The sequence below is a fragment of the Mytilus galloprovincialis genome, chromosome 6 (genome assembly GCF_965363235.1).
Source record: "Mytilus galloprovincialis chromosome 6, xbMytGall1.hap1.1, whole genome shotgun sequence".
NCBI lineage: Eukaryota > Metazoa > Mollusca > Bivalvia > Mytilida > Mytilidae > Mytilus > Mytilus galloprovincialis.
The window spans coordinates 98,704,008-98,722,724 of NC_134843.1; the positions used below are offsets into that span (position 1 = coordinate 98,704,008).

At 33.5% G+C, this 18,717-nt stretch overlaps 1 protein-coding gene across 2 annotated transcripts in view; it reads left to right on the forward strand.

Moving 5' to 3' along the window:
- Positions 1 to 13,381, forward strand: part of LOC143080903 (putative D-lactate dehydrogenase, mitochondrial) — a 28,761-nt gene extending 15,380 nt beyond the window's left edge. Inside the window, exons 8-12 of one of the 2 annotated variants that reach the window (XM_076257056.1) lie at positions 5,634 to 5,762; positions 7,053 to 7,180; positions 7,448 to 7,538; positions 9,003 to 9,117; positions 10,519 to 13,381. In XM_076257056.1, coding sequence (XP_076113171.1) covers positions 5,634 to 5,762; positions 7,053 to 7,180; positions 7,448 to 7,538; positions 9,003 to 9,117; positions 10,519 to 10,687 — 632 coding nt within the window. In that variant the 3' untranslated portion in view covers positions 10,688 to 13,381. Of the gene's footprint in view, positions 1 to 5,633; positions 5,763 to 7,052; positions 7,181 to 7,447; positions 7,539 to 8,870; positions 8,983 to 9,002; positions 9,118 to 10,518 lie in introns of both variants that reach the window. The other variant, XM_076257057.1, reaches the window with a different exon arrangement.
- Positions 13,382 to 18,717: the final 5,336 nt, after the last annotated feature.

Here is an 18,717-nt window from a genome sequence, read left to right on the forward strand (position 1 = left end):
TTTTCTGGCCTACTTCACCCTCCTTCACAAACTGGATCTTGATAGGTTTGTCTCTAATGTGTTTCGCATCTTTCCTCTGTTTCTCTATAACTTCAGCAAGTTCCCGGAGTACTTGGTTGTGTCGCCATGTAAATCTCCCCTGTGTAAGAGCGATATTGCACCCTGAAAGAACATGTTGTAGAGTTCCTCTGTTTCCGCACAAGGGACAGTCTGGTGTTTCTGATAGTTTCCACCTGTGCAGATTTGAAGGTGTCGGTAACACATCATACACTGATCTCAGAAGGAACTGCAGTTGGTATTGCGGATATCGCCATATATCTGACCATGTAAGGGATGGTTGTTCCAAATCCCATCTCGACCAAGCACCTTGGCTCCCTAATTCTACTGTCTTTGCTTGTCTGTTTTCTTCTTCTCTAGACTTTATCTCTCTTTGGACAAGACTTCGTCTTTCTTGTGTGTTAGCGTTCTTCCAGTAGCAACTTTTTGATGTACCAAGGCCCTGTCGTCCTACTGCCACTGTTCCAACAATATCTTTATGCCTCAATCTACTCTCTGCCTCTGAAACTGCTTTTGATGCTGACCATTTCCGTCCTGTTCTTACTTGGACACCTGCTGTTCTTACTTTGTGATCTCTAGATTCTTTCAGTGTCATCACAAGGCGACTTTTGCTAACTTTAAATTCTTCCACTAGAGATGTAAATGGTAGCTGCAACTTTGCGGTTCTGCTGTATAGTCCTACAGTTGTAAAACTTGGAGGGACACCTAACCATTTCCTTAGATGTCTGTTGATGGTTCTTTCAAGCTTCTCAACTGTTGTTAACGTTATTTCGTACAGCATAAGTGGCCATGATATTCTTGGCAGGAGTCCATGTTGGTATATCCATGCCTTCAATTTTCCTGGTAGACCTGTCTTGTCGATGTTCCTCATTCCCTCTGAAACCTGTTGTTCAATTCTCTTGATATTGTTTTTGTCACTAAGAGAGTCATCATACCATTTTCCTAAGCACTTGATTGGATTGTCTATTATTGATGGAATGACTTCTCCTTGCACCTTCAGTTCGACTTGGTGTGTTCTCTTCCCTTTCCTTATAATTAGAGCTCTAGACTTCTTTGGCTTGAAAGACATCCTTGCCCATGTTACTGTCTCTTCCAAGGCCTTTAATACCCATCTAGCCTGTATATGGGTATCTGTAGTGATGGTTAAGTCGTCCATGAAACCTCTATTTGGTGGTTGCCTGATGTCAGTTGATGTTTTCGGGCCTCTAGTTTCTCTCTCACCAGATTTAATAATCATATTCATTCCCATGACAAACAATATAACTGAGATGGTACATCCAGTAACTATTCCTTTTTGTAGTTTCTGCCATGTTGTTGTAAAAGTGCTTGTTGTAAATCGCAGCTCAATCCCACTGAGATAACTTCTTATCACTTTCTTAAAGTGGTCGGGAATATGGTAATGATCTAGTGATTGTTGTATCAGCATGTGAGGAACAGTACCATAGGCATTGGCCAAATCTAGCCATACTACTGTCAGATCTTTCTTGTTCACTTTGGCCTCTTGAATAAGTTGTGAAATGATGCTTGTATGTTCAATACATCCTGAGAATCCTGGTATTCCGCCCTTCTGTACTGAAGTGTCTACATAGTTGTTATCTGTCATATATGATGTCATCCTTCTAGCCATAATAGAGAAGAAGATCTTTCCTTCTACATTTAGGAGGGAAATTGTCCGGAATTGTGTGATGTCCTCTGATTTTTCTTCTTTTGGAATAAAACACCCCTCTGCTTTCTGCCAACATGATGGTATCTTCCCTTTCCTCCAAACTACTTTCAGTAGCCTCCACAGGTGTTTCAAAATTTTTGGGCACTTCTTATATACCTTGTATGGGATGCCATTTGGTCCTGGTGATGATGCTGACCTGGCTTTCTTCACTACATCTGACACTTCTTTCCATGATGGTTCCTTAGTGTTCATTGGTATTTCTGGTTCTGGTACATTTTCTATCCTATCGCAGTTACCTAGATGTTCCCACTGCCTTTCATCGCTGTGTGTCTCTGATAGATGTTTTTCCACTTCCTCTTTTGTGCTTTTTACTGAGCCCGCCTTTGTTCCGTCCAGTGTGGCTTTGGTAAACTTGTAGGGGTTGGCAACAAACATTGCTCTCTTCTTCCCTCTTTCTCTCCTTGCTTTTCTGATTCTTTCTGCTCTTTGTAGATTGTTTCTTCTTTCCCTCAGTATTGATCTTAACTCATTCAATCCTTCTTTTTCCTCCTCATTTGCTCTTTTATACTGCTTTGTTACATCATTTATTTCGGTTCTGAGTGTTTGTATTTCTTGTTGACGTCTGTTATGTTTCATGTTACCCTGAGTGCCTTCTCTGGTTTTGGTGTTACTAACTCCGAATCTATCTTGTCCTACTGCATATACAATAGTTGACAATGCTGATATCTTTCTTTGAACGTCTCCAGTAAGTGTGTTATCCAAGATCTTGTCTAGGTCTTCATCAAAGAACTCCCATCTCCTATCATCTGTTGGTGGCCATTGTATCTTTTCTTTCCTGCTGTCTGCTGAAGGTGTCGATGTTCTCTGCTGGTTTTGATTCCCTTGCTCCTCCTCAATGTTGATCTGAGTAGCTTCATTAGGTAAGAGGTCCTCAGCACTATGGTGTGCTTCCTGGCTGTGGTCCTCCGTCGTCTCATCAGTGTTAACTGTGCGTTCCCTTTGCTGCTTCCCAGATCCACACTTAGTTCTTGCCTGGTGTATCTTCAAACCTTTTAAGTTCTTGCAAACCTTCCCACAATGACACTTGGTTTCTGCCGTTGTTCCAGTCAAAGTCCGTTGGATTAGCCGAGTTGTTACCGTTTTGTCCTGCTCAATGGGTCTCTCATCCTCCCCCCCTCTCGGAAGACCCTGGGGGTATTGCTCTTTATTCTGTTCTGTAGCTTGGTATGGTGTTCCTTCACAGGAACAGTGTGTTGGGATGCCAACCCTTCACACCCTGATTTCAGTCTTCCCTGAATGCCATCTGTCTCTCCAGACGTCACCATTCTATTCTTGGTTGTCAGCTAGTCTTTCCCAGCAGTCACTGGTAGGTCCAGATTACAAGTTACTTACATACAGTACTGGTGGAATTACTGCAAACACCGCCAATGTCCTCAGCCGAGGCCATCCATCATCATGTGTTTCGACCCCTAGCTCGGTACACTCTCAGGATGGGGGGTCCACAGTGGTGATCAATCACTGCGCATTGGTGGTGGGTTTCCAGCTACTACTATCTCTCTTCATCCATATCCAGCAAGATGCTTTCTCTGCTGCTTGGCCTAGTTTCTTGATTGCTGCTCTTCTATTCTGGCCAGTCACTCCAACTGCAGAAAACATTCTCCACACCGACTGTGCAGGGAAGCCTCTGCAGCCAACCTCAACAGGAAAGTTCCATGTCTGCCATCCTCTATCTCTGCACTCTGCCAACAGTCCATCATATTTTGCCCTCTTTCTTTCATTTGCTTCGCCACATCTCTCCTCCCAGGGAACTGTCAACTCTATGATTACTACTTTTTTACTGCTTGTAGACCAAAGTACCATGTCTGGTCTTAGGTTAGTTGGTACAATATCAGGAAATTGCATCTTCTTTCCTAGATCAACTTCTAACTGCCAATCCTTTGCCTGATTAAGCATTCCCGATATGTTCTTTTTACTTTTCTGGCCTACTTCACCCTCCTTCACAAACTGGATCTTGATAGGTTTGTCTCTAATGTGTTTCGCATCTTTCCTCTGTTTCTCTATAACTTCAGCAAGTTCCCGGAGTACTTGGTTGTGTCGCCATGTAAATCTCCCCTGTGTAAGAGCGATATTGCACCCTGAAAGAACATGTTGTAGAGTTCCTCTGTTTCCGCACAAGGGACAGTCTGGTGTTTCTGATAGTTTCCACCTGTGCAGATTTGAAGGTGTCGGTAACACATCATACACTGATCTCAGAAGGAACTGCAGTTGGTATTGCGGATATCGCCATATATCTGACCATGTAAGGGATCGTTGTTCCTCGTTGTTGTAATACTTTTAACAATAAAACAAAGATCAATCTTGAATTTTGGTGGAGTAATTTTTACTGCTCTAGGGTTTAGCCTCGTTACAAATGGAACCAGATGCTCCGCTGGGCACATCTTTATACGACCACAGAGGTCGAAACCCTGAACAGTTGGGGCAAGTATGGACACAACATTCAAGCTTGATATAGCTCTGAATTTGGATTGCGATCAAATTTTTGACATAATATATAGGTTTCTGACACAAAACAAATGTCAAGATCTAACAAATTTATTGCGCAATACTGTGTAATTAGAATGTATACACAATGCTTATTACCCCATAACTCAGATCAAGTACACATTTTGGTAGCGTCATGCACATTTACAGTTCTTGAGTTGTGACCCTTTATAACATTAATGCTAGCGGGGGCATCATTTGTGTCCCATGGACACGTTCCCTATTTTAGATAAAAGCCTTTAATATAAATTCACTTTCATTACATTTGTATTGATTTAAGTTACTGTAACTGTCTTATTTATAAAAAAAGGATGTGGTATTTTTTGTAAAGAATCAATGCTATCCAAAAGAGTTCAAAGGAGGAAAATGTATTAATAACTATAGGCCACCATATGCTCGTCAATAATGAGAAATATCTGTACCATATACATGCAGAAAGCTATAAAAGGCCCCGATAGGAAACATGTGGAGCAATTCAAACAAAAAAACTTACGTGTTAATTTACTAAAAACAAATATGAAGGATCTAAACCAATAGAAAAATACTAATTCACAGGCCCTTGATGTTGACATGGCATGGGTACTTAAAAAGAAATTATCAGAGCTTTCTGTATATTTCAATATTTTAGATCTACAGTTTTAGGTTGCAATAGAAAATATCAAAACTTTTTATAACAAACATGAAAAAAGTGATTTTTGATAATTACTGACAAGACAATGGTTTTAGTTTAAAACATCCAAGCTGTGATGAAATACATTTTTGAAATAATACACGTCTATAACCTTTTTGGAATAATACACAGCTACAGTTGCAAACTTTCCAGAGGTGCTATCCAGCACTTTGATTTAATGATAACATTGAATTACAATCAACATCAGACGTTTTTACATTTAAAAACCAACTACCAGTATCTATTGCCTTTTAAAATGTGACTATTTCATTCTACAACCTTTTCTTATATGAATAAACAAAGTAATAATTAAAGTCCTTTTCTGCAATTTGACTTGATCAAGCTACAAGAATGGAACAGAAAGTATCTGCTAGATAAAATTTGTTAACCGCATCACCTTATCATTATGGCTTATGAAATAGTATCATTTTCTGCTCTTTGGTCGGGTTGTTGTCTCTTTGACACATTCCCCATTTCCATTCTCTATTTTATACATTTAAAAAATATTAAGTGATGGATAATTGCAATTATAATATATATCTGAAAAATTATAATTCACAAATAAGGTTTTTTTTTTAACAAAAAATACTAAAATTTATTTATGTCCTCGGCTTTGAATCAATCCTTTGGCCAAAGGCTTTTCACAAAATAAAACAGAATCATTTGTTTTCAATAACGTTTTAATTTGTTTTATTTCAGAGTTTTTAGATGAGGTATCAATAGATGCAGTAAACAAGTATAGTAAAATGGACATGAAAGTTGCACCATCACTATTTTTAGAATTCACTGGAACTCCTTCATCTCTGGATGAACAAGCAGCATTAGTTGGTAACTATTGAAACATAAGGGATATAAAAATATTATAACACAGTTTTTTCATCCAGCAATTTAAATTAAACTCATAAACCCGCTATTATGGTAATTAGCCACAGGGTTTGTCTGTTTGAAAAGCTCTTCTCTCTTTGTTCTTATAACATTCTCAGAGGCAGATTTAGAGGGGGTCCCCTTTTCCGTCGAACATTTGGTTGCTTATATAGGGAATCACTGAAGCATGACCTGAGCGGGCCCCCTCTTAGGGCAGTCAGTGGGACCCTACTTATGAAAATTTCTGGATCCACCACTGATTCTCTTCATTTATGACCATCTTATATAAGTAAATATATGTAAATGGTAAAGACATCTTTAAAAAAAAATCCTAATCTGCTCAGTACAGTCTGTTTTAAGGATGTTCGCTTGTCATGTTTTGGAATTTTTGTCACATTTTGAGAATCCTGGTTTTATCAATTTGAATGCTTTAAAAAAAATTGCCCATTGACCCCCATTTTTTGTTTTATAAATCTTTTACATGTATAATGATAAGCCATTTGTAAAAGACTTAGAAAATTTTAATTATGTTTTAATAGTTTTTGAGAATATAGAATTGTCAATGATAAAGCTATAAAAGGCAAGAGAGAACATTCCCGACTGAAATTTCACTGGCTTATATCTCGAAAAATAAGCACATTGACCTATATATTTTTTGGCTCTTTTGATTTCTTTATTAGTTCCTTAACAATATATACTAGTGTTTTGAAAAGCTAATTATTTTGTAACTGAGAAGCAAACTCCCTTAAGTTATCTGGTACATATGAAATTTCTAGGCATGTCTTTCTTACCAAATTCTATGTACATAAGATAAGAGAATCATATGATCGTAAGCAAACTGATTATTTATATAAAAGTGAGATATGGAAATGTAATACTTAGATATAGGAAGATGTGGTGTGAGTGCCAATGAGACTCCATCCAAATAACAATTTAAGAAAATAAACCTCCAACACGGAGCCTTGGCTCATACCGAACAACAGGCTATAAAGGGCCCCAAAATTACCAGTGTAAAACCATTCAAATGGGAAAACCAACAGTCTAGTCTATATAAAAAACGAGAATTGAGAAACACAAATAAATTACATAAACAAACAACAACTACTGTACATCAGATTCCTGACTTAGGACAGGTGGAAACATTTGCAGCGGGATTAAACGTTTTAATGGTACCAAACCTTAGTACTTTTGAAAAATTAAAAGAACTGTAATTAATAGAAAAACTTACCACATTTATAACATTTGTCCTTCCAGCTGATTTATGCAGCATGAATAATGGCTCAGATTTCAAATGGGCTAAAGATCCAGAGGAAAGAAGTCATTTATGGAAAGCTAGACATGATATTCTATATGCCTGTATGGCTTTAAAACCTGGTAGTAAGGTAGGTGATTGTCAAATACTTGACAGACTTGTTTTTTATAAATACTTTTTATCATTTTGTCATTGATGACCTCAATAATTTGAAGTTATATTATTTGCGTTAGAGCAATATAATAAAGTATTGCACAAACATTTTTCTTCTATTCTGTTGAAATATTATATTATACTGTTTATTAAAGTTTGAGGTAATGCATGCACATAAAATGTTTTATCATAAAGCAATATTCAAATGTCCAACTCAGAACTTCTCTATTAACATTATTTTCAGCCATATTCCACCGATGTTTGTGTTCCTGTCTCTAAACTACCAGAAATTATAAAAAGATCTAAAGAAGAAATTACTAAGGCAGGTGTATGTGGTAAGTTATCAAAGTCCATCTCATCTTATATAATTTATATGGAAAGTAATTTTGCTTCCAATGAGACCCTATTAGCTTCTTTTGTTGGTATGGGTGTCTCCTGCATTAGGGAAATCTTTATCAGTCCTTCAAGGTTGAAAACAATTAAAAAGATTTGTTTTGGTCAGTTTTTACCACTATTTAAATAAAAGCTCGTATATTCTATATGGTACTTACAGTGACTTGACTGTAAGTGTTGCTATCCACCAATTGCAATTCATTCAAAATTTTGACCAAATTGCAATTTGTTTTTTTAAACCAAATTGTTCAACTGGTCAGAAATTTGAACCAACTGCTGTAGAAAACCACAGTCAAGTCGTGTAAGTGCAAGGTGATAAAATAAAACATACTTACAATCCTAAAAGACTTTAACTCCACTTTATTGATGGTATTACTAAATCAGTCTACCAATCTGTATAGTTATATTATAGCCATTACCATACTAAAGGTGAACGGTTTTATTTTTAATTGCTATAAAAATGTCCAAACTAAGCTTTTATATAGTTTTTCTTTCGAAAAGTATTCTATATTTATAAGAATCACACATTATGTGAATAAAAACATTTCATATTCAGTAAGATATTTGTGAAATTGCAATATGTTTGTAGGAAGGGGAGATAATCTTTTTTGGTTTCAAAAAATCTTTATTCAAAAGAATAGTATTTTAGGTTTTTATCTCCCCAAGGAAATTTATCAATAGCATATTGTTATTTCACACGTATTTTACTGAATATATGATGTATTATTTTAAATGATATATGATTCTTATTAATATAAAATCCTTTTCGAAAGAAAAACTATATAAAAGCTTAGTTTGGACATTTTTATAGCAATTCAAAATAAAACATTTTACCTTTAGTATGGTAATGGCTATAATATAACTATACAGATTGATAGACAAATTTAGTACTAACATCATTAAAGTGGAGTTAAAGTCTTATAGGATTGTAAGTATATTTTATTTTATCACCTTGCACTTTCACATTTTGACTGAACAATTTGTTCAATATTCTGACCAGTTGAACAAATTGATTTTATAAAACAAATTGCAATTTGGTCAAAATTTTGAATGAGTTGCAATTGGTGGATAGCAACACTAACAGTCAAGTCACTGTAAATATTTAGAAATATGTGTCATGAATAAAAAGAAATTGTTTAACAAATGATCTTTCAAGATTTATATTCGATCTCCAGATATGTATAGCAGAAAGTTATACCTTTATTTATTAACTGACAAAAGTTTGCCTTAAAGATGTGGTCAAGACTTGACAATTTGCATTATATTTTCCATAGGACCTATAGTTGGCCATGTTGGTGATGGGAATTTCCATGTTTTCTTTCCTGTGGATCAAAATAACCCTGAAGAATTACAAAAGATCCAAGAAGTTTCAAAGAAAATGGCATTGTAAGTTGTTTATTTTGTAGATTCCTTCATGTTGGGTCATGTGGGAGATGGCAATTTCCACACACTGTTTTTGGCTGATCCAAATAATCCAAAAGAAGTACAAATAGTTAAAGATGTGTCTAATAAAATTGCTGAGTAAGTTCACTTTCTTTTGTACTAACAAATAAGAAATAAGAATAATCAAACATCATTGTTTTATATCCTGTACTGATGGATCTGCAAACACATGTGTGTTGTACTATGACGATCGTTAATACCCTTTTACTACCTAATTTCTCTTTTGTAACATGTATTTTCCTTTTAGAATATCTTAACCCTTAGACTGCTACGCGCGACTATTGTCGTTCCGATAAGACAGTCCGCTACTGCTACTCGCGACTATAGTCGTTTTCCGTAACTCCTTGGTTTACACAGTTACCATGGAATGGGCGGAGTCAATATTCATGAGATTGCGGCAGTTTCGACTTGTATGGATTCTGATTGGTTAAAAATCTGCGTTCTTTCGAGTGTCTCTTGACTTTTAATCAGGTATATGCGATAAAACCGAAAGTGAAAATTTTTGATGAAAAAAGTGACAAAATGGCGGACATTATTTGGAGAAATGGCCAACACGTTCAGAAGTATTTCAATGATAACTATTTAACAACGGCAGCCGATTAAAAGGATTTTGACGAGAACCGAAGATATAATAGACAGAAATAGAAACATTCTATCAAAACTGCAAACAGGAGACTTTTAAAGCGAGAATTACGGGGATTCCCAGACCTTGTTCAAAATAGATGACATGAAACAGGATTCGCGATGTTTATCATTTCGCCTTTCAAATGTGAATCAATATTGACTGACATCGATAGACCCGAACTTTAAGTTTGTCAAGATTATATATTGATGAAAGCTTTAACAATGAACTTGTCGTATAAATATATTTGTACATGGAAGTAAAAGTCGGCACAGTGAAACTTGCAGGAAAATACCGGAAAATATTTGCATAAAAAGGCCGTTGGTCTGAGAAGAAACTTTTATTTTTTAATAATCACAATGGAACTTAGTTCTTAAAAGAGATTTTTAACTATATTGGTTCAATTCTGAAGTCATGGATACTTTTACATTGATGGATTCGTTAATAAAACATGAAAAAATAAGTTTACCTTTGTTTACCTCTATTTGCACCTGTACAGGTAAAAAATGACCCGAGATTCACACAAAAATAAAATAAATAAAAAATACAGAATCTAACAATACTTTTTTAAATAACTTTTATTGATGAATATTCAATATTTACAAAGATACAGCAATTGTAAGTGAACATGTTTATTTCATCAGTGATTAAAATTTTACTCAGCATTACACAAAAGTACAATAGAAATCAATGCAGCAGCCTAAGGGTTAAATAGCTTAAGGAGGGGAGGAGAATTTTCTAGATTCAATGTTAATTTTCAGTCCCATGAAAATTGCAATTAGGTTTTTTTTTTTATAACACCTACCAATAAAGTTAGAATGCACTATTTATTTGTCTGATACCCTTACTTTTTTCAGGATGTCATTGGAAATGAATGGAACCTGCACAGGAGAGCATGGCATAGGACAGGGAAAGAGAGAGTTACTGGTACAGGAGATAGGAGAAACTGGTATCCAGGTGATGAAACAGATAAAACAAACATTAGATCCCAAGGGCATTATGAACCCAGCTAAAGTCTTCTATTAATCAGTAACCAAAGTAACCTGTGATAGAGGCCAAAAGGGGTGAAGAGCTTCAACAAAAATCCTTTGAAGAATTTAAAGACCAAATCACATACTATCAGAATTTTGGTAATGATGATCAGAATCTGTAATGTAAAAAACGTCAAATGTTAATCAGAGTAATTGTTTTAATCATTGATGATTAATTGAACAAACATTTGATTGAGGACTGATGTAGTAGTTTAATATTTATATTTATATTTGGAAAAGTATTTCATAGATGTCTTGACTCAAAAATGGGTATATGGAAATATGTGAATAGAGTAAATAATTACTTAATCAAAACCAATCAAATGTAATTATGAATTGTAGATAGTATATAGATTTAATACAAAATGTGGAGATGATTCCAAAAATGGATGAACAGATATTTTTTTACAGAAATAAATTATTAATTTTATTAAATGTATTTAATGCTATCTAGTTGAATCAAAGTCTGATGTATAAAATAATCAATGTATATCTATCAGGGTATCTTGGTTAATCTCATTGTGATCAAAAACTTATGTTAATTTTATGCAAATGAGACCGCTTTGGACCAATCAAAAAGGATTATTGTTAAGTCTATCCTCTTATGATAACTTTTATAAGATAAGGTCACTATGGTTAAAAGTTATAGTTGAAAGTGCAATATTATTTGTTTTTTTAAATGTATAATTTGTAAATACATGTAGTAAAATTTGAAAATGGAAAAGTTTCGGCAAATTGTCTGAAATTCTAAGATATCTTTAAACACAATGATTACTCAATTTCCAAAGAAGATGTGTTGGTTTGAATGATTTTTACAACCACAAATAAGGGCTTGTTATTGTTAGCCCTTTTACAGACTTTTAGTGTTTAGTTTGTTAAAGTAAGCTCCCTTTCCATTTTGCTAGATTTGCATACAATTACTTTTTCAGAAATTTTTGATTAAGATATCAATGGTATTTCCCAAATATGTCCGTCTTTCTAATTTGTGTGTCCATTTCTTCAGAAATTTTAGCAATATGCTTTATTTCACCTTCATTCAGAATGAGCCAAGAGCCTAAGTAAGTAAAAACACGTTCTCATGTTACCCACAATGCTGATCCATCTTATTTTGTTGAGATTAATTTCATGCACATGCCAAATTGTCACATTCTTTTTCTTTTATTCAGATCTCTATTTAGAAAAAGTAAAGCATTGAAGCTCTCATGTTTAGTACAACTTTATAACATTTATGTGTATTTCTATATTTTTAACACAAATTTTTCATTTTTTTTTTAAAATTATATTGTCTTTCTTTACGTGTATTGTATGATTGCATTTAAACTATGCATAACTGAGGAATGTTAATGATTACTTTATATTTATACTATTTATATTATATATATTTTATTAAAAAAGAAGCTGCAGAAACATTTTTCTATTTTTATACATTGATTTGCTCTGTTCATTCACTGCTTTGTATATATGCATTTTTAATGATGCTTTATTACAACTAACATAGAAAAATGGTTATATATATATATATATATATATATATATATATTTGAATTTAAATTGTGTGCTTTGTTTTGTTTCTTCATTTGAAAATAGATAAAATTGTGCTATTTCTATAAAGAACTATAAGACAGTTTTGCAATTAATTGACTTTTTATAAAAGTGAATTTTCTATCATTCTGGTTCTGAGGTTAGTTCTGCAGTATTGCACAGTTGTCCTAGCAAGTACTTGAGTACCTTAAAAAATTTACATCCATAGTTATTTCCCTTTAGTATATATATACAGCATAAATGAATTTGTTTATTCCCACGGATGGTTATTTACCAGAGTTAATTTATTAACTCATTATTTTTGCCCTTTTCATCTGAAAAATCTTAACTATGATAATCTTGAAAATTTGATGAAAATGTATGTTTTAATGTTAAATTGTTTCAGTTAAAGAAGATTTTTACAAATTGCATCACAAGTGATGCATTTGTGACATAATAAATGTAGGTGAAATTCATTAAACCTGATTTCCATTGTATTTGTCCCCTTGCAATGTGGTTAAGAGGGCATAGACATACCAGGCTTCCTTTTAAGTCTTGTTAGAGCTGTCATGTGTATAATTCTTGCCATATTTCAATCAAGTCTATATCATAGATTTAAATTAGCAATGTCTTGGACAAGTTCGAAAATCAGTGGAGATCAACCATTTTAAAAGACTAATGACCTTGGGAATTTAATATTATGCAAAATTATTAGTGCTCTCATGTAAACAATTTGTGTCATATTTTTATAAAAAATATATCTATAGTGCATTACTGTGACAAGTTGCAAAATAAACGCCATCATGAAGAACATTATTTTAGTGGGAGAAAAATTTTATGGTTTTGTCTTTGATTTTTATATCATGGGAATTTCTTTTCGGGGTTGTGAAAGTAATATCCTTTAAAATTGAAATGGTGAATATGATTAATGTTCCCAAGGGATATAACTACTATTAAAATATTTACAGTGGTATTAAATATGTTAGTGCTGAAGATTTTGATTAATCTTTGTTAATTAATAATTGTTTATTGTAATATTGTTGATGATTTTGTTATATATTGTTTTCCTACAATGATTGTTTACAACTGTGTTTAAAGTCATAGAACATTAGTTGCTGAAAAAAATATATGCTATTGATTTTAATAAAATTTATTATAAATTGTTAAATTGGTTGTCCCTCTTTTAAAAGATACTCTTATATTGGCTCTGTTTGGAGCTCTCCCATATATTTTCAAAACTGTCCATCTGTTCGTTCGTCCATCCGTCCGTCCCGCTTCAGGTAAAAGTTTTTGGTCGAGATAATTTTTGATGAAGTTGAAGTCCAATCAACTTGAAACTTAGTACACATGTTCCCTTTGATATGATCTTTCTGATTTTAATACCAAATTTTACCCCATTTTCACCGTCCACTGAACATAGAAAATGATAGTGCGGATGGGGCATCTGTGTACTGGGGACACATTCTTGTTTAATACCAAAGTCTCATAAAAGACATACTTAAGTCTAAACCTTAGTAAGTATGAATGTCCAGTTGGTCAGTGACAATCTTTTTGACAATCCTATCAAAAGTTCTCTTTAGTAAGCAATCAACATTTCATATAGAACACTGGAATAAACCATTGATGATCTCTTTTGCTCACAGTACATTTATATGTCATTGACTTAAAAGTATGCTTCTAAAACCACTGTCTCCTCCCTTGTGCCATATGCTTATTGTTTAGCTATTACAAGGGTTGTTGTAGAGCTTATGATAGGTAATATTCTTCTATTTATTGCCTATGCACCTGCTTCACCAAACAGGATGTAACCAGGTAATAGCAACAAAATCTATACACACTGAGATATGGTTCCCAATAATTCTCATGTTTGTTTATATACTAGTATGCACCAATGAAGTGTGAAAATTTACTGTACATCTTTTTATATTCAAGTATGTAAATGTAAATTTGTCAACTGTCTGACTAGCTTGAGAATATAGTAGGTTAAGAGAACTGATACAATATGATCTGTCTTTATTAAAACACAATCGGAGATATGATGGAACCTTAAGTGGAATGTCCCATCATCTCAAAGACAATGATACGGTCCAAAAACTAACTTTAGTCTAACACAATTCAGCTCAGATCAAAAACGTTACAAAGTTGAAGAACACCGAGGACCCAAAATTACAAGATATTTTGCCAAATACGACTAAGATTATATATGCCTGGGATAAGACGATCCTTAGTATTCTGAATAATTCATATTTTTGCAAACAGTAAATTTATAAAAATGACCATATAATTGATATTCATGTCAACACCGAAGTGCTGACTACTGAGCTGGTGATACCCTATGGAACGAAACTTCGACCAGCAGTGGTATCGACCCAGTGATGTAAATATTTATCAAAGGTACTAGGCTTATAATTTGATACGCCAGTTGCGCGTTTCGTCTACGTTAGACTCACCAGTGAGGCTCAGATCAAAATAGTTATAATGTTAAACAAGTACAAAGTTGAAGAGCATTGAGGACCAAACATTACAAGATCTTTTGCGAAATAAGGCTAAGGTAATATATGCCTGGGATTAGACAATCCTTAGTATTTTGAATAAGTCATACGTATGCAAACAGTAAATTTATAAAAAATGATCATATATTTGATATGCACGTCAACACCGAAGTGCTGACTACTGAGCTGGTGATACCCTAGGGGATGAAACTTCCATCAGCAGTGGCATCTACCCAGTGGTTTAAATAGTTATCAAAAGGTACCAGGCTTATAATTTGATATGCCAGACGCGCGTTCCGTCTACGTTAGACTCACCAGTGAGGCTCAGATCAAAAAAGTTATAATGCCAAACAAGTACAAAGTGAAGAGCATTGAGGACCCAAAATTACAAAAGATTTTGCCAAATACGGCTGAGGTAATAATCTATGCCTGGGATTAGAAAATCCTTAGCATTTCGTATAAATCATACTTTAACAAACTTTATAAAAATTGACCATACAATCGATATTCATGAGAAAAAAAACCGAAGTGCGGACTACTGGACTGGTGATATAATGTTAAGACAGTTTTGAAATTATATACTAAATAAGTCCTATTACTTTTTATCTACATAACATTAAATAATTCTATAAATCAAGTCCGAAAATGAATGATTAATGATTAAAAATTGTTGATTTTCAATAAAAGACACGATATTTAATCTACATATTTAAAGATTATGAAGTGGCGTCTTCATTTTGCTTGTAAAATCAGTCGAGTAAAAATGTGTTATCATTCAATGATTTAACATCATAGGTTAAAATTATCAGTGATTGCTTGAAAAGAAATAGTTAAATTTTTAAATTGTTAAATTGAGTAAACCAAATCAATGTTATTCACATTGCTTTTAACAGTAACATGTATTTGAATATAAAGAAAGTGTTATTAAATTAGTTTCTTTTTTTGGAAAACGGGTATTCAAATGCGATTTGTTCAGACCGATAATTTTGATTGGACATTGAAAAAAAAAATTCATTCTAAGTTTACCAGTCTGTGACTTCGCAAAGTCGCCTTTTCGAATTGTTTTGGAATGTAATTTCTCAGAACATAAACAAAAAAGACACAGTTTGTGTCTCAAAATATTCTTATTGTTAATAATTGAAACCATTCAGAAGCGTACGAAAAGTATAAATGCATCCAGATTAATCGAACTCACTACCGATATATATCGATCGCGACTTGAAAGAGCTGAATGTTTGGTCTTCTAAATGGCTTATGTCATTTAACCCAGATAAAACCGAAATTATGATATTTTCAAATATTGAGACTCCAGACCTTAGCTTTTCCTTGAACGGTAAAAATATACCTATAAGTACATCTCATAAGCACCTGGGAGTTAATTTCAGTGACGCAAAATGGAACAATCATATTGAAAGTATAATTACAAGTGTAAAGAAACACTTAAATGTTCTACGTAAACTTAAATACCGATTATCTCGAAATAATTTAGAAAAACTATACTTAGTTTTTATTCGACCCATTTTTGAATATGCCACGGAAGTGTGGGATAATTGTGGAATAGGCTACTCACATAAATTAGAAAATTTGCAATCAGAGGCCGCAAGAATAGTAACAGGTCTACCAATATTTACAAAAACTGAAACTTTATATTCTGAGGTTGGCTGGGAATCTCTTTTTGAAAGAAGAAGGAGAAGAAAATTACAGATGTTTTATAACATGAACCAAAAGCATGCACCAGAATATTTATGTAATCTTGTACCTCCTTGTGTACAAAGTACAACCAACTACCCGTTGCGAAATGGTCATGATATTATTGTTCCATTTTGTAGACTTTCCCTTACTACTGAATCGTTTATTCCCTCTACTATACGTGAATGGAATAAACTTGATCCAAAAATTCGCAGTGTCGACTCTATTTCTAAATTTAAGAAAGAATTAAAAAACGATAGTCTATTATGTAAAATTGAAACATTTTATTTGTACGGCCCAAGGAAATTAAATATAATCTTAACGCAATTGCGATGTTCCGCTTCATTCTTAAACAATGACCTATTTAGAGCTAATATTATAGATGATCCTTCTTGCCATTGTGGGTCCGATATTGAGGATGTCTACCATTACTTCTTTGTTTGCCCAAAATACACATTATGTAGAAAAATCTTATTCCATAACCTTAACTGGCTATCTGAAAACTTTATTTTAGATACAAAACTATTAATTTGCGGACACCTAGAACTTTCGAACGAACAAAATATTTTCAAACATGTTCAAAATTTCATAAAAAGGTCAAACAGATTTTTTATACCTTGATAGAGCGTTATTATTATTGACACGGAACGTCATCATTGTCATCAATTCACAAGTCATCGTCACAGAATTATACGACTTTTCAAACTTTCTTTTTCTCTTTTTACTTTCTATCCTCTTTGTTCACCTATCAAAGCTAGTATTATATTGCATAAATTGTTTGTTTTATATGCATGTCCATTATATTATACTATTATTGTAACTTTATATTGTATTATGGAGAAGACTTCATAAGTATGATTTACTTGGGTCTAATCCATTTTGCTTTAATTCAGCAAATAAAATATGTTTAAACTAAACTATATATTTTCGCAGTCTCAAATCTTTATATACCAGTGGACTAGAATGGCGATTGATGCATGCATAGTAGAACGATTTGCTCCATCTCAATCAATGTATGAGATGTGACAATCGTTTAACTATTGTTGCTTTTATTATTCACAGATGATATATTTTCTGGCTATTCAATCATTGTTGAATATGTTGATATCATATATACCATTGACAAAGAGAGAGAATTATTTTTTCCAATTGTGAATTGTCCATTTCTCTGTTGAAGCATTCCCGCAATGTTTTATAAAGAGAATACATCTATCAATCGATGCGTAGCGTTTTCAGTGATGTTTTCAATGATAACAAGTTGCTGCTCACATGGATGTTAATGATCAAAGTATTGGTAAGGGTAAAGGTATCTATGAAATCACATATGCATATTTCTTAAATGTTAAATGTGCAGCAGAAATGTCGGTTTTTCTCTAAAATTAGGAAAACGTAAACAAATAAAAATAAATATATTTTCAAAGACTTGATACACTTGTTTAATATAGCATACTTATGTAAAAAAGATATTCAATATGTTATTACAAAAATCTGCTAGCGTCTATATTATAAAACAAAAAAGTTATGTTTGTCTATCCAAAGGATAGAAATTATCAAGAAATACACATTTTTAGGAAATGTTTATAATTTAGACTCCATTTATCTTAGAAAGTGTACATGAAGGTATACTTATTTTAAATAAAGTTGAATTGACAAGGTTAATTATAGCTTGTATGCAAATTTTAGATTTTTTTTTATGTTGTACTGTTATACCACTGTCCCAGGTTAGGGGAGGATTGGAATCCCGCTAACATGTTTAACCCCGCCACATTATTTATGTATGTGCCTGTCCCAAGTCAGGAGCCTGTAATTCAGTGGTTGTCCGGTTGTTTATGTGTTAAATACTTGTTTTTCGTTCATTTTTATGACCCACCTACGATAGTAGAGGGGCATTATGTTTCTGGTCTGTGCGTCCGTTCGTTCGTCCGTCCGTTCGTCCGTCTGTCCCGCTTCAGGTTAAAGTTTTTGGTCAAGGTAGTTTATGATGAAGTTGAATTCCAAATAACTTGAAACTTAGTACACATGTGCCCAATGATATGATCTTTCTAATTTTAATGCCAAATTAGAGGTTTGACCCCAATTTTACCGTTCACTGAACATAGAAAATGTTAGTGCAAATTTCAGGTTAAAGTTTTTGGTCAAGGTAGTTTTTGATGTAGTTGATAGTTATCAAAGGTACCAGGATTATAATTTTATACGCCAGACGCGCGTTTCGTCTACATAAGACTCATCAGTGACGCTCAGATCAAAATAGTTAAAAAGCCAAACAAATACAAAGTTGAAGAGCATTGAGGACCCAAAATTCCCAAAAGTTGTGCCAAATACG